This window comes from Lithobates pipiens, unplaced genomic scaffold, assembly GCF_037356315.1.
Source record: "Lithobates pipiens isolate NorthernLeopardFrog02 unplaced genomic scaffold, aLitPip1_a1.2 Scaffold_27, whole genome shotgun sequence".
Classification (NCBI taxonomy): Eukaryota; Metazoa; Chordata; class Amphibia; order Anura; family Ranidae; genus Lithobates; species Lithobates pipiens.
The window spans coordinates 44,623,078-44,647,428 of record NW_027507788.1 but is presented as its reverse complement, the minus strand read 5'-3'; the positions used below and the strand labels follow the sequence as shown (position 1 = coordinate 44,647,428).

General features: G+C 43.0%; 1 protein-coding gene across 1 annotated transcript in view; it reads right to left on the bottom strand.

The window, feature by feature from the left end:
* Positions 1 to 24,351, bottom strand: part of PPP2R1B (protein phosphatase 2 scaffold subunit Abeta) — an 83,170-nt gene that overhangs the window by 4,022 nt on the left and 54,797 nt on the right. Inside the window, 3 exon segments of the mRNA XM_077456933.1 lie at positions 2,600 to 2,754; positions 11,199 to 11,259; positions 14,271 to 14,444. Of these exon segments, the coding sequence (XP_077313059.1) occupies positions 2,600 to 2,754; positions 11,199 to 11,259; positions 14,271 to 14,444 (390 nt within the window).

Below are 24,351 nucleotides of genomic sequence, written 5' to 3'. Positions count from 1 at the left end.
AGGTATTAATAACTTTTTATTAAAACATTTTAAACAATCAGTGCTCATATCAGGTTGTAGTCTAAAGTACAACACATACCAAAAATGAGGTGTTGCATGTGAATGCCATTACAGAATGAACCTGTTCTAAAATGGAATTTGATTATTCCTGTTCGTGCTAGTAACCCAAAAGCCATCATCATTGTAGCATAGGAAAAGTCATATCCCCAAATCCTCTGCTTAAAAGAGAGTTGCTACACTAAACTGATTGTGATGATTCAAAGACAAAACAGCAGCTTGCGGAGAACTTTTTCCAGATTCAACTAGATTTTTTGGTAACATAATGAAAATGTTATGTAGCAGGATAGTGAATGGTTTGCACAGATGAACAGTTTTTCAAAGGATATAAACTTTTTGCAACCTTGTAAAGCAAGAATACCAAGGACAGAATTAACTACAAAGCTGTATTAGTCAGCTCTATGAAGCAAAAGGTTGAACTGTCATCCCTGATAGGAACAATTTGGTATTTCATATATCTATCCCCCAATTACTTTATGATGTGCTGCTTTTATCTTTGTTTAATTGATCAAAATAATTGCAAGTTGTTAATTACAAAAATTAATGGTGTATCGTAATGAGAAATCTGGGCCGAAACTGAAAATTCAGGATACTTTTGGCTGAAAATCTAAATGGACAATTTTTTAAAAAGAAAGGAGGAGCACAAACAAGTGTACATAGTAATAAAACTAGCATAGTTCATGAGATAAGACAGAGGGAGAGCTTAAGGCCTCATTCCGAGGCGGATCCGCTGTCTCGGAGTCTGCCTCTGTCTGCCAGCTCAGCGGGAGATCTCGCCATTGATTTCCGCTGAGCCAGCAGACGACAGGTCCCTCTCTGCTAACTGAGCGGCTTGTCGAGCGCCGCTGGTTTCTATGGAGCGATCGGATAAAAACGGACAGCATATCTGTTTTCATAAGATCTCACCAGATCCGATAGCCAAGGATTTGTACATAGGGCCATCCGTCCACTTTTGGCGGATCAGACCGGGTCAGAAATCAGTGGACATGTCACTGCTGACATCCGTCGCTCCATAGACCAGCATGGAGCTCCAGTTCAGGTCCACCATCAAAACTGACAGGTGGACCTGAACGGTCCGACAGTGTGAAAGGGGCCTTAGACTGGGGGAGGTTTTGACAGTCACAGAGGGGGGGGTCGTAAAACTGTAGGTTAATTGGTAAGGAAACACTACTACTTAGCCTACTTAGCAAGGATATATTCGGTTACAAATACACCCACTGTAGGTAGCGCCTGGGCCCCTAATTTTATCCTTTATAACAGTTGCAGTTCACAATCTCTTATGGGAGCTGTGAATTATAGGGACGGCAGCAACCTAGTAGATTAACTACCACAGCGCGGCTTGGCCTCTTTCTATTTCTGGTGAGGAAACTCGTATCTAAATTAAGGCAGTTATTTTGTGTCAAAAAGTATCATTCTAAGTTCAAAAGTTTTCCTTACCTGGATAGTTCTGAAATTCCCTTTTTAAGAACTAAAACATTGAGATCTTCTATAGCGTGGTCCGGTTATGAAAAGTGATGTCACACAGGTATGAAAAACTCATCATTATGTTCCTTGATGGTATGTCTGTGCAAATTTTTCCTTGCTTGCAACTTCTGTCCTGTTTCACCAACATAAAATCCTTTGCTACACCTTTTGCATTGGATGAGGTAAACATTACTAGAAGTACAGCTGTATGATCCCATGATATTACATAGGCAAGGTTGAAATAAAAAAAAATAAAATAAAAAAAAAGACAAGTCCAACCTATGTGTGTGTTTATATTGAAGGTCTTATTTGTGTGCGACACTTTTAGATGGATTAATCTGGTTACACAGTTTGCAGCGTTTTTTTTTTTGGAGGGTTTGTTTCCATTAGTTGTGACTTTATAATCACAAATAATAAACTAATCAGCAGGAAACATTCTGATTATGAAGTCTCAAATAATGGAAGTAAACACTGCAATAAAAAATGCTGCAAACTGTGCAACCAGATCAATCTTAAAGTGTCAAACACAAATGGGACCATACAGCTGTACCTCTAGTAATGTTGTGTACCTCATCCAATGCAAAAGATGTAGCAAAAGGATCTTATGTTGGTGAAACATGACAGAAGTTGCAAGCGAGGAAGAATTTGCACAGACATGCCATCAAGGAACATAAAAGATGAATTCTGCACACCTGTGGGACATCTCTTCTTACAACCAGACCACACTATAGAAGACCTCAATATTATCTCCGGTTTGTTACGCTAGTTTTATTACCATTGCCATGTTCGCTTGTTTTGGTGCGTTTCCCCCATCCCCCCTTTCCCTCAGAGATTTGTGGGTTTTTTTTTTCCTTTGTTTTTCATTCTGACAAAACTTCTGTGAATCAGTACTGCTGGGACATTGGAAGAAGGGGACATACCAGAAAACGTGTCCTGAAAAATTGTATGTTAGTGCAAATAAGAAAAGTATCATGGACAGTATTCAGTTGTCTGTCACAAGGGCACTAATATGACTACAATCACCTCAAGCTTGAATATAGTTAGAAGACATAAAACTGCAGAAATTGAGAATACTTACATTGACACAAAAAAGTGTTGTCATGCGATGCAAGTAGTTTGGATCATTTGCCATGGCCAGAACTTTTGGCACAATGGTATTTTGGGCCCACTCAGCACCAAATTTTTCCACCAACTTCATGAGATTATTTGTTGCTGCTTCCCGAATGGCATAAACTTTAAAAGAAAAAAAAAATCCTAATTTTTAATCTCTCATTAGCATTTAGTAGGGCATAACTGATGCACTATTTAATTTTTAGAAAATTAAGAAAACTCAAAAAATATCTATAATCACCAGGAATCAAAAAAATACACCAATTCACCCTAAAATCATCTACAAGTACCAAATTACAAGTACAAGTACAATTTAGCCTTTTAACTGTACAGTTTGAAACAAACTATTCCCCATAGCCTGATGCAGGCATAACAAATTGGAGAGCTTTAACGAACAAAAGAGCTGCCCGATTCTGGTCAAAATGAGAATCACTATTTTGCTTAGGATAAAAAGATCACTATTCTCTCGGCATAAAATCTTTCACATAGAAAAAACATTGGGCTAACTTTGCTGGTAATTTTTTTTTTAATTTGAATTCATTAAAGTGCAATTTTTTTTTTACCAAAAAAATTGCATTTGAATGGTTGCTGCGCAAATCCAGTGCGACATAAAATTAAAACAACCAGAAAAAAAAATTATATATATATATATTTTTTTTTTACTTGAAACCAACAAATGTCAGGAAAAAGTTTAGTGTTTAAGTGGTTAAACTTCCCTCATTTACACAAAGTGTATTCTTTTGATCTAAAGAAAAAATTGTTACAATGGTTATACTTAAGTTCCACTGCTAAAAGAATGTTGCGATTGTTGGCAGACTGCCCATTTTTTCCCCTTTCTTTTGACAGCAGAGAGAGAATTTTCTGCATAGAAAGAACGCAACGGGTGGGATTGCGACAACGATTCTTAAAGATTAATCATGCAGCTCTATAGTACAGTATACCATCTATAACAAAATTTCGAAAATAGTAACTGGGAGGAAGGAATACCCAAAGGGACCTTCTAAATGGGCAAAATGTCTGGTACCACATGCGGAGAGAAAAACTGCACAACAAAACCCTAGAAACTAACTAACGACTTTTACGGTACCAATGGAAGACGATAACATATCAAATATTTATTATACGAAAATTAAAAACATGTAAACAGTGAAAAAATAGGATTTTTGTACTCACCGTAAAATTATTTGCTCTGTTTGGATATTTGAATTCAGAAGTTAATTGCACTGTAGTGATGGAGTCTGACAAAGCCACAAACCAATTTTCATAGACCAAGGATACATCTAGTAAATGTTATAATTTCTAGAAAATGTATGCAGTGTTATATATGATATAACCTGCACACCAGAACCCTGGGCGTACTCCACAACTGGCTTGACAGTTTCTCCCTCATTGGCTCCGTGTCCCCACGTATAGACCTTTGGACACGTTTTTTCACCATTTGGGGACACCTAATTGCCAAAACAGTCACCATTACTATAACCTGTTATTGTGACTAGTACCTTGGCCCATGGTCACGGTGAACATATGCCTTATGAACTGCCCTATCCGGTGTGGAATTTGGCAACAACTGGTCGTAGTACTTTTGTGTTTACCTTTTGATAGAGCTTGGCTGTAATTTTCTTCCTGATGAAGCAGGCAGCAACCTGTGAAAGACGTCAGTCACAGAAAGCAACCCAATCATAGGGATGAGGAAACAACTACCATACAGTATTCTACAACTCTTGTACATGTGTAATGTTTGTATCCATATATTAATTTTCTCTTTCATTCATTGACTGACACAGCATCTTCATCTTGACCTTAGGTTATATCGCCCCTTCAGGAGAGGACTCGGCAGAACATGTTAAAACAGCAAAAACTGCAGAGTACCGCCCAGGGGGTGGTCCTACTGGCTATAACCCCTCACACTGCATCAAGCAGCTCAGTTCGTCAAAAGCAGTACAAACATAAATAGGTGGGTGCTGTGTCCGTCAATGAACTTGAGAGAAAAGGATTTTACGATGAGTACAAAAATCCTATTTTCTCTTTCATTCATTGACGGACACAGCATCTTCATCTTGACCTTAGGGACGTTCCCCCGAGCAGTGTAAAAAAAACGAAGGGTGGGAACAGCAGGAAATAACTCCACCTACAACAACCAGAGCTCCTCAACGGATGAGTTGCAACCTTAAACAGCTGCCTGCAAAACCTTGCGGCCAAAGCAAGCATCCAAAGATTTACTCACATCAACCTTGTAAAATTTAGTGAAAGTGTGAATGGACGACCAGGTCGCCACCTTACACACCTGAGAAACAGACTCTTGATATCGGAAAGCCCAAGAGGCACCAATTGCCCTGGTAGAATGTGCCCTGGCAGGAAATGGAGGTGCCCGTCCCCTCATGGCATAAGCCTGAACCACAATCTGTCTGATCCACAGAGAAATGGTGACCGACGAGACCGCCAGGCCCTTCTTTGGACCAGCCATCGATAGAGTCCGACTTCCGAAAAGGAGCCATAGCAGACAGGTACACCTGCAGAGCCCGGACCATATCCAAGGAATGCAAAGCAACCTCTCTGGGGTGTGACGGCCGAGGAAATAAGGACGGAAGCACAACGTCCTCATTTAGATGAATGGCCAAAATAACCTTTGGAAGAAACTAAGGCTGCGGGCGCAGCACCGACTTATCCTTGGAGGACCAAGTAGGGAGAAGCTTGCATGACAAGGCCGCCAACTCAGAAACCCTCCTGGCAGATGTAATAGCCACTAGAAAGACTGTCAGAGTGTCAATAAGGGGATCTCCCTAATGTTTTCAAATGGCGGTTTCTGAAGCACCGAGAGCGCCAGATTCAAATCCCACAGAGGCAGGGGTGGTCGAACCGGAGGGGCCACATGTCGAACCCCCTGAACAAACGTACTCACCAATGAATAAGTCGGCAAGGGTCGCTGAAAAAAAAAAAAAAAAAAGACAGCCAAAAGCTGATATCTGCCCCTTAATGGTGCTTAAGGCAAGTTTCTGATCCATCTCACTGCAAAAACAGCAAGATCCTGGAAACTGAGTATGTGCGTGGACGCCACCCCATCTAATCACACTTTGAGATATAGGCCTTCCATGTACGATGATAAATCTTCTGAGAAGATTACTTCCATGCCCTCAGCATAGTGGAAATTACTGAATCCAACGGACCTCGGTCCCATTGCTGTTAAAGCCAGCGACGGTAAAGCAGGATGAAGTATTGGCCCTGCGACAGAAGGTCTTCTCGCATCGGCAGCTGCCAAGGAACATCCACCACCATTTGTACTATGTCGACATACCACAGCCGCAGATATCAATCTGGGGCAATCCGAATCACCGGAACCCCCTAGGCCTCCACTGTGCGAAGCAAAGTCTGCAGTGTCCGCCCAGGGATCTCTGTACCTTCCTATTGAGTAGAGAGGCCAGGAGATCCACATCTGGCGTGCCCCACCTTAGGCAAAGGGGCCGAAAAACATCCGGATGCAGCGACCAGTCCCCTTGATCCAGCATCTGAAGACTTGGGTAGTCCACTTGCCAGTTTTCTACACCCAAAATGTACACGGCCGACAGAGCCGCTCTGCCCACCGCAGGTTGTGAGCAACCTCCAGTGTTGCAGCCGAGCTCCTTGTTCCTCCTTGATGATTGAGATAAGTCACTACCGTGGTGCTGTCCGACTGGATCCTGACCGGACACCCCTGCAGCCTTTGTGACCATGTGGAGAGGCACCGTCTGATGGCCCGAAGCTCCAGCACATTGATTGGCAGGTGGGATTCTTCTTGCATCCAGCGACGCTGGGCTGACTGTATGCCCCAAACTCCCCCAACCAGTCAGGCTGGCATCCGTTGTGATCACCGTACAATGGAAGAGGAAGGAACAACTTCCTGGACTGAAGGGCCGGCAACCTCAGCCACCAGAGCAGGGAATCCCTGACTAGCTGGCTCACCCAAATTTTACAATCCAGGGACAATGGAGATTTGTCTCATTTGGACAGGATCTCCTTTTGCAAGACTTGAGCATACAGTACCGCCTCGAAAGTGGCTACCATGAGACCCAGGACTCGCACACAAAAACGCAGGGACAACCACCTGCGGGGCGCCAACAACTTCACCGCAGCTTGAAGAGTCTGCAGCTTTTCCGAAGGGAGAAAGACTCTTGCCACTGAGGAGTCCAGAAGCAAGTCCAGGTACTCCAGGTGTTGAGTCAGCACCAACACCGACTTCTGGAGGTTCAGTACCCAACCAAACTCCCGAAGAGTTTGCATGGTTATTGCCACATCCTCCCTTAATTCTGAAGCGGAACTTTCTCTCATAAGGTCATCCAGGTAACCCACAATTGCGATCCCTTGCTGCCTTTGCAAAGCCAGAATTGGGGCTAGCACCTTGGTGAAGACCCTTGGTGCCGACGCCAGGCCAAAAAGAGAGCTACAAATTGTTAGTGCTCGTCCCCGACTAACAACCTCTGATGCTTGATGCATATGGGGACATGCAAGTATGCGTCCTTGATGTCCAGCGATGCCAGGAAATCCCCCTAATGGAGTGCAGCGATCACTAGGCGAACCAATTCCATCCTGAACCTTTGTACTTTCACAAAGCTGTTGATGGCCTTGAGATCCAGGACCGGACAGACCTCTTCCTTCTTTGGGACTACAAACAGATTGGCGTAGAATCCCTGAAACCTTTCCGCCGTCGGTACTTTCACCCCACGCAGCAGCAGGTCCTGTACTGCCCCGAACAGGGCTTCCAGACAAGCCGGAAGATGATGAACGTTGGAGGGAAAAGTTTGGCGGACAAGAAAGAAAGTCTTGTATCCTAAGGAAACCAGTTCACAGACCCACTGCCCGGAAAGTAGGGAGGTCCACTGAGCTGCAAAACGCCCGAAGGCGAGAGTCAGGCAAACCTTCATGCGGCAGCAGATTTGCTTGCAAGGTTTGTTTGGCTTGTGAAACCAGGGATGCTTTTGTCCCTCAGCAGGCACTTTGTCGGCCTGGGAACGCTCATCTCCGGAACCGTGCGGATGAAAAATCCACTTCTGAGCGGAAAAGGAGGGCCCTTCCCTACGGGGTGGCTCCTTACCTTTCCTGGACTGTAGAAGCAACGTACTCTTAGCTCCAGTAACTTACTTAATAAGGTCATCCAGCGAGGCTCCAAATAGCCTCTCTCCCTGGAAGGGCAAATCCACCAGTGCCTTCTTAGATGTCTGGTCTGCAGACCAGCATTTCAGCCAAATCAGGTGACGTAGCACTACGTAGCACTACTGCCAAACTGAGGCTCTAGAGAGCAAGGGGGCTGTATCTAAGGCCGCATTAGACATACTTAAGGCCCTGTACCAACTGGTCCGTCAGCTCCACGCAGATCAGGGAAGCCTGTTGCGTCTCCAACTCATGATGCAACAATTTAGCCCATTCAGAAAGTGTCTGACACCAGGGCCATGGCCAACACTGGCCGCAATACTGACCCCACCACTGTAAACATGGACCGGGCAACCGCCTCGACCCTCCTGTTGGCAGGGACCTTTAAAGCCCCATTCCACCAGAATCGTGGTTACCTTATTTAACCTGGATACCAGGGGGTCAACAATCGGAGATATCCATTTCTTCAGGAAACTCTCTTCTAAGGGAGTCATTCTCACTGTCAGCAGGACCCTAGTCTGAATCAGAGCTTTCCCCAGAAGACGTGGGGGAGGGGGCTTTTTTACCACCCTTGCGCCCGCACGCCGCTTCCACCCTGGCAACAAAGGACTCCAGGTCCACCAACAGCGCGTCCATAGGCACCGCAGGTGCAGGGGAACCGGTTGCCATAACAGGGATGTCTGGGGAAGAAGCGTCAGCCGAAGCCATGCTGACCCACACTCGTCTGTCACCACTTAGGGACCTAAGGCAAGTCACACAAAATGTCCACCCTTCTAGCTGCCACAGACTGAGGGGCCCCCCTGCAGGACTCACCACCCTGACCCAGGTACTGTGCTGTCACCTCTCCCCTGTGTAAGCCATGAGGTGTTCTGTGTAAAAAGCACAATGTTCTAGAAGGAAACAGGCACCCAGCGTTAGAGGCAAAAAAAGCTGAGTCTACTAGAAAATGGCCACCGAAAAAAAAATGTCTGAGGGTGCCAGGAAAGTGGCCGCGGTTCATGTGCAGGCCTCCCCACATGGTGTATACGCCAAAACACCTCACCATGGCCCAGAAGTAGGAAAGAAAACAGACGGCCAGATATGTGCGCCGCACCCCCATGTGCCCGGTCACACAGTGGCCCATAGCATGGGGAGGAGGGAAGGGACAAGGAGAAAAGAAAGGGAGAGTGAGAGACCCCTTGGTCGACCTCCCAGGAAATGCCCAGTTGCTCCATCCTGCTGAGACAGGTGGAACCATACTTGCCCCTCCTACAGTGATTGCTGGATGCATTCCACGGACAGACCCATCACCCGAGCAGTACGAGGTGGCTGTTGGCCACGGCACACTGACACAGGCAGCAGTAGCCTGTTCATATGTGTGCCCCGGAGCATATAGCTCACCGGCCGCCCATGGATCAGACGGGGCATGTCGTGGCCGACCCAGTGAGTAGCTAAGGTCAGCTCAGGCTTGATGGCCAAGCTGGGGAGACTACTAGGATCTATATTATCCAGCCTGTTACCCAGCCCAGCTGTTTATTGTATATCACAAGAATCAAAAATTCAGAAAAAAGAAAAAATTCCTAGGACCAATGGTCCCACCAAGAGCCAAGTCCTTCTACACTAGGCAGAATAAAACAAAGCTGCTGGATGCAGTTTGAGGGGTTATATAGCCAGTAGGACCACCCCCTGGGTGTTACTGTGCAGTTTTGCCATTTTTAACATGTTCTGACTAGTCCTCTCCTGAAGGGGAGATATAACCTAAGGTCAAGATGAAGAATGAATGCATGAGAAAATTCATAAATGGATACAAATATTACACATGTACAAGAGTTGTAGAATACTGTATGGTAGTTGTTTCCTCATCCCTATGCTTGGGTTGCTTTCTGTGACTGACGTCTTTCACAGGTTGCTGCCTGCTTCATCAGGAAGAAAATTACAGCCAAGCTCTATCAAAAGGTAAACACAAAAGTACTACGACCAGTTGTTGCCAAATTCCACACCGGATAGGGCAGTTCATAAGGCATATGTTCACCGTGACCATGGGCCAAGGTACTAGCCACAATAACAGGTTATAGTAATGGTGACTGTTTTGGCAATTCTTAGGCAAATGGTGAAATACGTGTCCAGAGGTCTATACGTGGGGGCACGAAGCCAATGAAGGAGAAACTGTCAAGCCAGTTGTGGAGTACGCCCAGGGTTCTGGTGTGCAGGTTATATCATATACAACACTGCATAAATTTTCTAGAAATTATAACATTTACTAGATGTATCCTTGGTCTATGAAAATTGGTTTGTGGCTTTGTCAGACTCCAGCACTACAGTGCAATTAACTTCTGAATTCCAATATCCAAACAGACCACAGAGCACATCAACAAAACTATCTGTATACCCATTATGAGAGAAGTATTAACTACTTGCTTACTGGGCACATGAACCCCCTTCCTATTCAGCCCAATTTTCATCCTTCAGTGCTGCCACTCGTTGAATGACACATATAGAGCTTTCTTTTGGTGGTATTTAATCACCACAGGGTTTTTTTGTTTTTGTTTTTTTAGCAAAAAATATATTATAATTTTTTTAAAAATGGTCTGTCACTGTGTGGGACCCGATGTCCCGTTTACACAAGCCGGTATCCACTTGGTAAAGGGCCTGGGATCCAAAGGACTTCGTAATCACAGAGCATGCCGCCTGCACCCTGCAGGCAGCCCGAGCATGGGAGGACGTACGTGCACGACCTCCCGGCAATCTAAGCACGCGCTGTAGCCGTCTTGCGGCTATAGCGCGGGTGTGACGTGGTTAGAGTAAAAATATCTAAAAAAAATAAATTCAGTAACCCATACCTACTAGTTTCTGCCTCTCACTTACAGCACTTAGATCACTGCAAGAGGATTGGTTACTATGGAGGATTGGTTCTTGGCCAAAATACATAAAATAGAATACGTAAACCTTCAGGCTGGGTTCACAACTATGCAAATTGGTTAGCAGGAGAATATGACCGGCTCTCAATGGAGCCGGTTCACATGCCTCCGAGGCGGCTGTGGAGCACACTGCACTGTGCGTCTTTGCCTCCATTTCAGGCAAAGATTCTGCCCCTATTCGTCCCTGAAAAGGAGAACAGGGACGGGCAGCGTTTCTGTGCGATCTGCAGCCAAGTTATGTGTGAACTATAACTCTTTACTCTTCTAGCTGAACAATCTTTGTTTTCTAAGAAAATGGAACAATACAATTTATAACTTGTGTGAGTGGAAATTTCCAACCATTTAAATCTGTAATCCTAGAGCAATACAGCGTTAGCATAGAAAACTGACAAAATCAAAGAGCTTTTGTGAAATCCAAACTAACAGTGATGTCAACTGCAGTTCCCGTTAAGGCTCATTATGATAAGAATTGCAGACTGATTAAATCAGTCACAGGAACTTAGACAGACATAATTAATAACATTATCTTGGCACATCTGAAACACTTACCATGGTCAACAAGCCAAGCCATGCACAAAGAATTCAACTTTTCATCAAAAAACTCAACACCCTGAAAACAATGAATGGGAGAACCAGTTTAGATCTAATAACCAACATTACTGAAAACAAAGACAGTAGTAATTTAGGGTGGTCAAATATTGCCCAAGTATTGCAGCCAATGGGATACTGGGTGAGAATCAGACCAAGTAGTCCTTCAAGCTAAACTTTACCCATAACAGTTTGAGAACCATTAAAGTGTTAAACACACAGCAGTAAAATCATAGCAGCATAGCATGCTCGGTATTCTCACTGTGTACTTTAAGGGGTTAATTCTCTGCATTGTGTACAAAGGTAGTTTTATCCTGTATGCACAGATCCTCCCCTCCTGCACTATCTGGGGAAAGCCAGCTAACACAGGCAGGCTAGCCAACCTGCACATGCTCAGTTGTGTCTTATGCTGGAGAGAACATTTACTTGTTCTCAGAGCTAGTGATACTGGCACCACACATGTGTATACAGGCTGAAGTGGAAATCTCCTCCTACCTGAACTCTCAGCACTGGAGAAACCATGCAGTTCATCACTAACCGTGGTATAAAGATAAGCCAAAAAGGTATATAGTGGCAATATTTTAATGTAAAAAGAAGATTTATAAACTGTGGGAACTGGGGGGAGATGAACTATTTTCATATTACTGGCTTCCTTTCCCTCTCAGCAGTAGTAAATCTTTAGGCTGTTGGCCAATATGCCTCTAGTGACTAGCTGATTATACATGACAACAGATGCTGTGCAGATCACTGCGAGACAGTGCATTGCTGGATTTTAAACCTGCATAGGCACTTATTTTTTATGTTTTACATAGCTATACCTGCAAGGGGATAGCATGAAGTAACTATTAGGACCTAATTTTCTAACTAAAGTTCAACTTTCACCAAAGAATGAGCAAAACAAACATTTTTTTTAAATCACACACAGATTTTCTAACTTCTACTTGGTGGGTGCCCATCCTTTTCCTTCTAGGGAAATCCCTGTATGTATCACTTTCCATCATCAGGTTCCAGAAGCTCTGAGGACATGCAGATGTGTCTCGCTCCACTGCTCTAGATGAAACGTGTGCCAGTTTGTAAAGCTGAACTCCAGGCAGATACAAGTCACCAATAAGTGTAAGGACATGATTTTAACCTGGTGTCCATTTCTTTGAATTACCTGTACAGCAGCACTTCGACTAGAAGGAGAACGGTAAACCAAGCCATTTTGCTGCAGTGCCAATATCACACTAATATACACACAGCAGGAAACAGCAGAGTGAATGGGGGGTTATCTCAGTCTGCTGTTTATTTCATTGTTCAGTCAGATGTTGGGGGAGGGAAATGACATTTAACCACTTTAATACTGGACACTTTTACACCCTTCAGAGATGTCACACTTTGAATGACAATCGTGCGGTCATGCAACACTACCCATATGAAATTTTTAATTTTCTTTGATACAGATATACTTTTCTTTTGGAAGTATTTAATCAGCACTGGGTTTCTTTTTTGCTAAACAAATGAAAAAAAAGGGCCAAAAATTTTGGAAGCATTTTTTTCTCTTTTTGGTTATAAAACTTTGCAAATACGTAATTCTTCACTGATGTGTGTTCCTTTCCACAGAGACAAAGGAGTGCCGATAACCGGCAATTTTGTTTATATGTGATCAGCTAAGAACATGGTAAAGGGCCGCTGATTGGCCCTTTACCCTATCTGGGATCCGCTGTGTCCTTCGCAGAGCATGCCCAATGTGCCTCACAGGGTGAGGGGTACTGGGAGGACGTCTTGATGCCCCTTCCAGAACTATAGTACCGCGTTGTAGCTGTCTTTTAGCTATAGCACAGTGCTAAAGTGGTTGTAAGCCCTTATATATACACCCAGCGATGCGACTGGCCTCAGGTGATACACAGATTAAACAAATCCTTCTGCATAAATTGTAGCCGTCAATCTGCAGTCTTCTCTAGATCTGTCAAAGAGCAAAATGTATACAGTTTGTCTGTTCTTTTAGAAAGCATGGGGTGGGGAGCTAAAGTTATACTCTGCAGAGCTCAGTGAGGGGAGCTTTGGGAGCTGATTGGAGGGCAGGGACACATCCCCTCACTTAACAAAATATGGAATTACATGAAGAGGCAGTAGGATCTGAAGCAGCCTACATCCACAGGTCTGTGGTTAGTTCTCCAGGATCTTTGGGAACAACCTACTTGCCACGTTCCTTCAAAAACTGTGTGCAATTATACCTAGGAGAACTGATGTGGTTGTGAAGGCAAAGGGTGGTTACACCAAATATTGACTTGATTTGGATTTCTCGTGTGTTAATTTTTCTTATCCATTAACAAAATATTATATTTCTGAAAGCATTCTTAACTCACAGCATTTGTGACACCTGCCTAAAACTTTTGCACATTAATGTATATACACATTCTTTTTTAACCATAGCGAAAATTTTAGGGGTGTTTTTTTTTTTTAACACCGATTGCTTATTACACGAATGATTACTGTATAAGCAATTATTTTAGCGGCCATGAACGGCTTTCATTCATTACCAGTTTACCATTTTGATTGCTGTAACTGGCTACAGATATCGCCTGGTACAGGGTCACTGACTGTCCCAAGTACCATGTGATCACTACGTCCAATCACAGAGAGCACAATAGTGAGCAATGTGGTCATCAATAAAGGCCATTTACGACAGTGGTTTACTTGTGATCCCTGTAATTAGTCATAGTGATCACAATGTTACCTAGGCAATTCACAGCGGTCCGCATTTTTAGCCCCTGCAATTCCTCCATTATAGTGGTATTGTAGTGGTACTGCATTAGTGAACTCTGTAATGTCATTGAACCTTGCTCTAAGATGTCTGCTGTGTGCAGATAATGGAAGTCTAACTAAAAATATAGAAGTCATTGTACCAAAGTGATTAGCAAGCTTGCCAAGCAAAAGATGGAAACCATGTTCTTCCCATGTTTCCTTCAGGTACTTTAAAATCCAACTCCAACCAAAATATTATATTTTAGTCTACTTTATGCTGGGTGTCTGTATGTAGCAGGTACTTACCAACTGACCAGCAAGCAGGGGCATGTACTCAATGATTGCCAGCCGCACTCTCCATTTGGTGTCCTCTGCCAGCTCAACAATGGCTGGTAAGAGGGACTGAGAAAGCTGCCGTATTCCAATCACTTCATTCACACAGTCTAGGTTAGATATAATATTCAGCCGTACTTCTGGGCACTGGGGAACAAAGTTCAATAGATTTAAGCATAGAAAACGAGTTTGCTCAATTCAAGACTTTTCATATAGTCCAGTTCCTTCACTTTTCACTTACTGCTTTTTATTCCCATTAAATTATAAACCACAGCAACAACAGATTACATCATACTTCCATACTCAAATGTTACCACTGCTACAATATTTAGCCACTCATTCCCGAATGCAGTGCTCCTGTGTGCATATTCAACAATGCTATACCTACAGTTAATCATTAGCCAGCGCTAGTAATCTCTCTCCATATACTATATGCTAGCATTTAAAAATTTCAACTTTAAAAAAAAATTATATTACATTGAAGGAATTATTGCATGAACTTAAAAACATAGCCAGGAGAACAATTACTGCAAGAGGCTATTACTGATTGAAATGTGGATTTAAGTTTTATTAGATGCAGGAGTATAAAGCAATGTCCTAAGAAGAAGGTTTACCTCATGTCTAAATAAAGCCTGTAAAGCTGCATTTGGTGTAAATACAGAACTCTAAATGAATGTAAAGTTTGTCCAACAGAAACCTGAAATTAGACACATGATATGTCAATGTATTAGAACAGTGTTGTGAATTTTTGCTGCAGTTAATGGTTGGTTATCATGATGTCCTGTGGGGAACAAGCTCTCTGTCAAATTCCAAAGGGTCAGACAACATAACCCCCTGAGCTATTCAATGCTTTGAGGCGGTCCATCACCACCCAGCAAAAAGGAAGGCATGGACAATGTTCTTTTACAGGGTGGCTCCAATTTATATTTTGTACTGTAGCTGACAGGGCCACTTTTGGGCATGGTCTCTCAGTGGACGTAGTCACAGTAAATGCAGCAAGCAGCTTCCACATAGGCTTCTAAAAAACAAAACATCTACAATATTCCATATAATTATGCAATTCATATTTTAGCAAAAACATCCAAAGATGGTAGGTTTGTGTTGATAAAACAAAGAAGCAGCTCAGGCACAGGTAGGGTAGGCAGCTATTACATGACATTTCTGTAGAGTGGCAGCAGTTTCCAATCATGCTGCGCCTGCAGAGAGAACTACAACAAGAAAACAGATGGAAGGCCATCAGCTGGACAGAACTGATCTATGAAGCCTTTAACAATATACAATGATTAATAATTAAATCAGCCAATACATATAAGGCTTCATATTTGGTGACATTTAGCGACCTGACATTCAACTTCTCAGAGTGCGTACTTTTTTTTTTTTTTTAAATGCTTAAAGCAGTATTAAACCCAAAACCAAAAAAGTGTAATATACTGCAGCTTACCAATCATTAGATGTGGTTGGTGGCTGCATTTTTTTTTTTTAAGGCTTTTCCCCATTGGTTGTTGGTGATCTGGCCTGTATCGCGCGCTGTTTTAGAATATCTCCGGACGAAGGAGCACAGGGGCACTTGTGGACAGCAACGTGATTAGTCTGGAGGATGGGGAATGTTAGATGCACTAGCAGATTATGATATACTAACAAATTAAAACCAAACTCCAGCTCACTTTATAAGCAGTTACACCAACAGATTACTTTTGGGATAAAGGTTTTACATAAAAAAAAAAAAAAAATAAATAAAATAAAAGCAGATTTTAAGCCCCCCCTGTCAGTGTTAAATTGTTTGCCTCAACGCTCCAACTGCTACATTTGCAGGACAGCTTGGTCTGTTAAACAAAAACTTACTGGCCAAACTAAGGTGAAAATAAAAGAAAAACACAAATAATAAACAAATGCAGCCATCACATCCAAGAGTTGGTAAGCTGAAATATAGTAAAGGTTTGCTTTTTAGGTTTAATACATTTTTTAAAGTGGTTGTAAACCCTTACAAACCACTTTGACCTACAGGTAAGCCTAGATTAAGGCTTACCTGTAGGTCCAAGAAATATCTCCTAAACCTATATGGTTTAGGAGAGATTTGCCCGAAAAACGCCGCGTGCAGGCGCACTGAGCGCGGCATTTCCAAGAATGGAGCTGCCGCGCGTGTCGACTCCCGTGCGCATGCACGGGAGTGACGTCATCGCGGCTTCGCCGAATGACAGCGGCTGAGCTGCGAGACGCCACCAGCAAGATGGATGCGGCGGACTACAGGGGACAGCGGCGACTTCGCTGGCTCCTGTGTCAGGTAAGTGACACATAATGGGCTACTATGCGATGCATGCTTTGCCTTTGCAGGGAATGAAAGAGGAAGTAAACCCATCAGGGTTTACTTCCTCTTTAAGTGAAACTTTAGTGAGACTTTCTATAGTAATAAGTAGAAGCCAAAACTTACAGAAGGCCCCTACAATAGCCACCACACACCTTTAGTTTGAACATACCAACTAGGAAGTTTGCATCTTGGCTTATCCCCTCCTGTGCATTATGACTGGCAGCAAACCAGTCTTACTGACAAACTTAGAAGCATCCACAAATAAAAGAAACATAACTTTTGAAGCAGTGGGAATTTTGTAACCAAAAATATATTCAACTGCATGAATACTTAAAAGTTAACACATCATCCAAAACAATAGGGCATCAACATACCACCATAATAAAATGCAGGAAAAAAAAAACAAAAAAAAAAAAACACACACACACACACACGCAAAAAATACTACTGCTCATTTCCCAACCTAAGCAGCCAAGATCACATTGGCTACCAATTAGAAGATTTTGAAGACTAAGACTATCATCTTCAGCCTGCAAGATTTTAGAAAGATTTGTATAGAGATAACAGACCAAAGAACAAATGATGGAGAGCTTGTATATGTAATGTGCAAGTGTGTAAATACAATCAAACCCACCTGTATACTATTCCTGTTGCTGCTGTTCATTTTCTAATCAATAGTGCATATCAAACCACAGCGCAAACAGTATTGAAGTTCCAATGTGCGCGCACCAAAGTGCCACAACTATGCATACATAAAAAATATATAGTCCAACGAATTGTATATTTGAAACAAATTATACAGTCCAATATATGTAGACTAAAAAGACTAGACTATATGTAGACTAAAGTCCCCAAAAACTTTCTGAAGTGCTGTTGTGCAGAAATTCCTGAAGTGCTGTAGTGTTCTAAACAGTCACATGGTGAACTGTGCTCCTCACAACCCCCCTGTGCTTTTATTCACCAGACAGTATTGACCCCTTAGCAATACTGCATGTGGGTCTATTAGGCTTAAACTGGTAAGCAGGAAGATGTAGCCACTGATCCTCTTTTCTATGTAGTCACCACTCATACATGGAGAGAAGCCGTACAGTGAAGTATATTTTTGTTTTGTAAAAAGTTTAAAATTACACTTAGTGTTTTTTTTTTTTTTTTTTTTTTAACATGAACAGACTGTTCTTTTATTGAGGGAGTAAACGCGATACATTTTATGAAGTACAATATGTAAACAAAGGTACATGTGGAGCATCATACAAATAAAGTAGTGGGCAGTAAACATAATTTACAGGTGCAACACTGACCTGGGGGGCACAGTTAAACTCTAAGTAAACCCTCTATCAGTGTGAGACTGTGCCCGTTATGCTGTCCAGGATTGCCAAACCCTCTCATACTTCCCGGGGCAGTTCCTGCTTATGTACCTTAGTTTGTACATGGGAAGAGCCGAGGTAATAGCTTGTTCCCAAGAACCCACGAAGGGAGGGGGGACCACCGGGAATTCCACTTCAGTATAATTTCTTTTCTAGCGCAATACAGTAGAAAACATGAGTTTTGGTGTGTCTGGGTCTATGATCATCATCAGGAATGCTTAAGAGCAGCACTCCAGGTGTAACCGGCAGGGCCAGCTGCAGACGAAAGTTTGAGTTCAACCAACCAGAACCGGGCCACTTTAGGGCAAATCCAGAACATATGCATATATGTACCTTCTTCTCTGTCACATCTGGTGCAGTTGGCAGACCTGTCTGGATACATGTTATGCAAGCGTTGGGGAGTAAAGCAGACTCAGTGTAAGAACTTGACTTGAATCAGTCTGTTCCCTAGATGAAAATTTACCATGTGTAATTTTAATATTTTTACAAAATAAAACAAGAACGTATAACAGTACGGATTCTCTTTTATTCTTGTATGAGTGGTGATTACATAGGAAGAAATAAAGGATCGGTGGCTACAACTCCCCACTTACCAGTTTAAGTCTAAAAGACAGTATTGCTAATACTATCTGGTGAGTAATAGCACAAGGAGGTTGTGTGGAGTACAGTTCATCATATGACCGTTTGAGGCACTAGAACTTTAGGAATTTCTGCACAACAGCACTTCAGTTTTTTGGGACTTTTTAGTCTACATATATTGTTTTGGACTTTATAATTATTTGTATGAAATATATAATTCGTTGGACTATACATTTTATGTATGCACAGTTCTGGCACTTTAATCGTTTGGCACACTGGAACTTTAATACTGTTTGAGCTGTGGTTTGATATGCACTATTGATTAGAACTATGGCTACCCATATTTTTACAGAAAAACTAATTTTAGATGCATTAGCACAAGTTAGGTGTTTAAGTATGCCTAAAACTAAAAGCAAAAAGTTTTAAAAAGTAGTTTGTCACTTGATTCATAGGTGAAAGTAAATCTCTCCAAAGTGAAGGAAATCCTTTACAAATTTGCAAAAAGAGGCCACATTAGAAGACTTCCCCTGTTTTGCTGACAGGTCAAAATAGTGAATTTACTCACTTTCAGTTCGGTGACTAGAATGGTTACTAGGATAAAACTGGCTCAACTGCAAATAACCCCGACAAATACAAAGGGGTCCAATTCCCTTTTTTGACCAACAGCAGAATCCTCTCCCTACCGTTTTTGTTTTCTCTGTGTACTGCTCTAAATTAACAGAAAATAGGATTTTTAAAACAGCTTACCTGTAAAATCCTTTTCTTTGAAGTACATCACAGGACACAGAGGCATAGTAGTTACTATGTGGGTTATAGGCCACCTTCAGGTGATGGACACTGGCACACTCTAAGACAAGAAGTCCACTCGCTACATAACCCCCTCCCACTACTGGCAGTACCTCAGTTTTGTAGCAAAGCAATACACGTGTATACCAAAAAGAAGGGAGGGACCTCCGTGTCCAATGATGCAATTCAAAGAAAAGGATTTTACAGGTAAGCCGTTTAAAAAATCCTATTTTCTTATCGTATACGTTACGGGACACAGAGCCATAGTAGTCACTATGAGGGATGTCCCATAGCATTGCCAACTGAAGGGAGGGAGACAACAAAAGTAGGGCACTAAGAGACTAGAGGACTTATACCGCAGCCCGCAGTACACTGTGCCCAAAGGCGATAATCCTCATGACCTTTTTTTTGTTACATCTATTTGATAGACTCTGGTAAATGTATGGACTGAAGACAAAGTTGCGGCCTTGCAGATTTGAGCCATGGAGGCTTGGTGATGCACTGCCCAGGAAGTGCTAACAGCCCTGGTGGCGTGGGCTTGAATATGAAAAGGTGGAAGTTTCCTCTTTAAACCATAAGCCTGAACAATCACTTGACAAATCCATTTAGAAATTTCAAAGCTGCCTGTCCTATTAGGACCTTTTGGCAACACAAACAAAACATCAGTTTTACGAATCTGAGCGGTCACCTTCAAATAGACCTTGACTGCTCTTACCACATCAAGAGAATGTAGTGATCTTTCTTCCGCAGAATGAGGTTCTGGAAAAAAAATTAAGGCACATCCTTTAAACAATATCCTGGTTTAAATGAAAACCTGACACTACCCTCAGTCGGAAATTAGGATGAGGATGCAATATAACCTTATCCTTATGCATAATCAAATATGGCTCTTTACAAGAAAGAGCAGCCAACTCTGATACTCTTCTTGCAGAAGATGATATGGCAACCAGAAAAACTAACCAATTTCCTTGTCAAAAGGACCAAGGGAATATCTTGTATCGGCTCAAAAGGCTGTTTCTGTAATACCGACAGGACTAAATTCAAGTCCCAAGGGTTTAGGGGTGAACTAACCGGAGGATTAATCCGCGTTACCCCCTGAATAAAGCTACGAACCAGTGTGAAGCAAGTGGTCGTTGATAAAACGATAAGGCCAACGCCTGGTCTTTGATAGTACTCCAGGCCATCTTCATTTCTAATCCCATCTGTGGAAATTCAAGGATCCTACCTTCTTTACGATCTCTGCATACCAAGATCTCCTGGGCCAAAAGAATCACCTTCTTTCCTTCCTGCTCAATCCTGCGAAGAAGGCACGGAAGCAGAACAGGAGGGAATGCGCAGATCAGTTAAAACTGATCCCACGGAAAAACCAAGGCATCTGTTCCACATGTCAGCGAAACCTTTGTCCTTGACACAAAGTTATTTATCTTTTTGTTGAACCTGGACGCAAACAGATCCACGTCCGGAATTTTCCATCTTTGACATATTGACAGAAAGATGTCGGGGGGGAAGAGACCATTCTCCCTGGAACAACTGTTGGCGACTCAAGTAGTCCGCCTGCCAATGCTCTATTCCTGGAATGAAGACTGCCGATGAGCAAGGAATGTCTTCTACCCAAGATAGGATATGATTTATCTCTCTCTGGGCTGCACAACTTCTCGTGCCCCCTTGGTGATTGATAGACCACTGATGTGGCAATGTCGGATTGGATCCTGACAGGACAATTCCGTAATCTGAGCGTCCAGGCCTTCAGAGCCATGCATGCTGCCCGAATCTCTAGAATATTGACGGGCAAGGTCATTTCTGTTTTGGACCATTTTCCTTGGACAGACGCTTCTTCCAGGACTGCTCCCCAGCCCAGAAGGCTGGCATCTGTTACCACCTTCAAGGTAACTGGTAGGAAGGATTTTCCTTTTTGAAGATTCTTGTATATCAGCCACCAACTGAGGCTCCGACGCGCTTTGGGGATAAATGCATTGGGAAGTCCAGAGTTGGGCCTTGTTCCAAGTTGACAGGATAGGGTCTTGCAGCAGTCTCAAATTAAACTGCACATAAGGAAGGGCCTCGAATGAAGAAGCCATCTTTCCAAACAATCTCATGCAAACTTGAATAGAAGGATTTTTCTTTGCTTTGACCACCTGAATCATTTTCCTTATGGAACTGATCTTTGCCTGGGGAAAGAACACACACTTCTGAGCTGCATCTATGATCAGACCCAAGTACTGCAATCTCCTTGATGGTTTTAAGGGAGAATTTCTACAGGTTGTGAATCCAACCTAGATATTCCAGTAGCTAGACTGAAAGGCAGAGATACAAACTGAAAATGAAGATTTTCTATCTCGAAGCGTAGATATTTTAGGTGAGAGGGGAAAAATAGGTACATGAAGATAAGCATCCTTGATGTGGTTGATTGACGCTAGCTGTTCTCCACCTAATAGAATGGAGAACACTGATCGGATTGATTCCATGCGAAAAGAGCGGATATTCAAAAAACTGTTTAGATCTTTGAGATCCAAATTGGATCTGACATCCCCGTTTGGTTTTGGTAAGGTGAAAGGGTTTGAATAAAACCCTAGCCCTCACTCTTATATGGGGACCAACAAAATGACTTTTTGAGACAAGAGATGATTCAAAGCCAGAAAGACAGACTTTTCTGGATCTCTGGGAACATCTGATCTGAGAAAACAAGGAGAGGGGAACCTCTCGGAATGCTAGTTTGTAAACTAGAGATATTTAAGACGACACCCATTTGTCTCGACACTGTTCCTGCCAGACCCTTGAGAACCACAGAAGTCCCCCCGCCCCCTGAGTGACCGGGTATGCCCCTTCATAAGGAGGTTTTAGTATTTTGTTTTGTGGGTCTCCTCCCCCAGGGCCTCTTGACCCTGGGGTTGACCCTGAGGTTTACCTCTTGAACTTGACAGTGGAGACCATCATGACTGCCTGGAGGCTGATGTTCCTGGCAGTGGAGAAGAAGCTTCTTTAAAAGAAAAAACGCTTAAAACTTCTTAACTGGTAAAAAAAAAATTTCCATTAGAAATTCTTTGGATGTATTTATCCAGATCGTCTTCAAACAACTGTTCACCGTGAAATGGAAAACTAGCTAAGAGCTTTTTACACGGCGCTTTGGCTGACCAATTTTTCAACCATGGAATTCTACGCACATGCATCAGCCCCAGCATAAGCTGTGAGGCCTGGAGAATAGAATCTCTCATAGCATCTACTGTAAAACATAACGCTTCTGATATCCCAGCCAAATCGTGGGCCTGCTGATCAGGAATAATCTTGAGCACCTCTTTAAACTGGTCTTTTAAGGACTGACATACACCGATCGCTGCCAGTGCAGGCTGAACCACTGAATCTGCCAGAGAAGTATTTGTTTTTAAATAGCAATTCCAACTTATCTGTTGGATCCTTCAGCATTTGAGCATTGTCTTCCGGACAAATCAAGTATTTGTTCACAGAGGGTATAGCAGTGTCAATTGCTGGAATCCCCCATTTCTTATTAAACGCTTCCTGTTGAAAACTTTTTTGGAGGAAAAAAACTTTATCTGAGTGCTCCCACTCAGAATTCATAAGCTTTTTTAGTAATGAATGGATAGGAAAAGCATGAATAGCCTTAGGAGGCTTTAGGGAACCCAAACAAGAAGTGGGCTCATTGACTGACTTCGCTACTGGCAGCAAAAGTGTGGAACCAACAACCTTTCTTGTGAACCCGATGCATCTGTATTAGACTCTTCAGAAGAAGAGTCATCAGCCTCTTCCTGGTCTCCTGAGAGAAATTAGTCATCTCTCGCCCCCTGTTCCTCAGTTTGAGGGTCCTGGGTAATGGAAGGGAACCAGTCATGCTTAGTCCCACTCTGGGATGCAATTAAGCCATCATTTGTTCCAAGCCTAAAATGGAGGAGGAAAAAAAACCTCTTCAGCAAAATATACGGGGGATGCAGTATTAAGAGCAGCTGCAACAACAGACGTCCCTGATGGCTCACTCTGACCAGCCAAAGCACTTTCAGGGGAGGATGCCATTTTTTGAGATGGTTCTAGGCTTCCTTGTGGCTGTAGAAGCCTTTCTATAGCCCTTTTTTGAGGTGTTTTTACCCCCCTTACAACCATAGCTGATGCACAAAGCAGAGGTACTACCAAAAGGAACGCATCCACTGCTTGAGCAGTAGTCCAGCCTTGCCGCTATTAATGCTCAGCCTGATGCAATAGTAAATGTGTCAAAAGGAATGCCTGTGTCACCAAACCTTTTATGCCCCTGTTGCTCGTGTCCCCCCGTCAGCTTGCAGCAGCAATAATGGTGCTTTTAAAAACACATTCCCACGCTGGACATTGGAGGACGCCAATGCTGCGCTAAGCCCCACCCCCTCCATTGCTTAAAAAAAAAAAAAAAAAAAAAACGCTTTCCCACATGAGGGCAAGCCTCTGATCTCATGGGATCATTTAGAGGGGGAAAAAATGGCGAGGAGAGAGCCTGGAAACTGCCGAGCATGGCGGCATGCTGAACGTTTTTTTTCTCCTTTCTCCTGACGCTCTTCCTCGCGAAAAGGGATACAGCACAGGTGGGGGATGTCTGGTGAGGCGGAAAAACCCCCCAAACTTACCGGAGGTCTGCTGCTGCCTGGAGAGAAAAGGAAGCCTGCTGTTACGGACACAGCGTGATATCTTTGAGGAAGCATGAGAAGGTATGTGCTCCATACAGCCCCCAGTGGTGAAACATAGGCATGACAACATTTACTAATTTAAAGGGGGCCTTTCATAAGAAAATTCAAAAATTTCTTAGAAAAACTCCACTTACCTTTCCCGCTGCAGGGTTTTCTGTGGTAAAACCAATAGACCCAATCTTCACCATACACGGTGGGTTCCATTAAACCTTCAGGAGCCGGGAATCCACAATCCTGGACCTGTAATAGCATCCCGCCAGTAAAACTTTATGGCCTTAATACCAAAAGTACTGGATCCCGGGATACAGCTCTCTAAAAAGAAACGTTTGGGGAAAAACCTTGTTTCTTCGGACACAAGG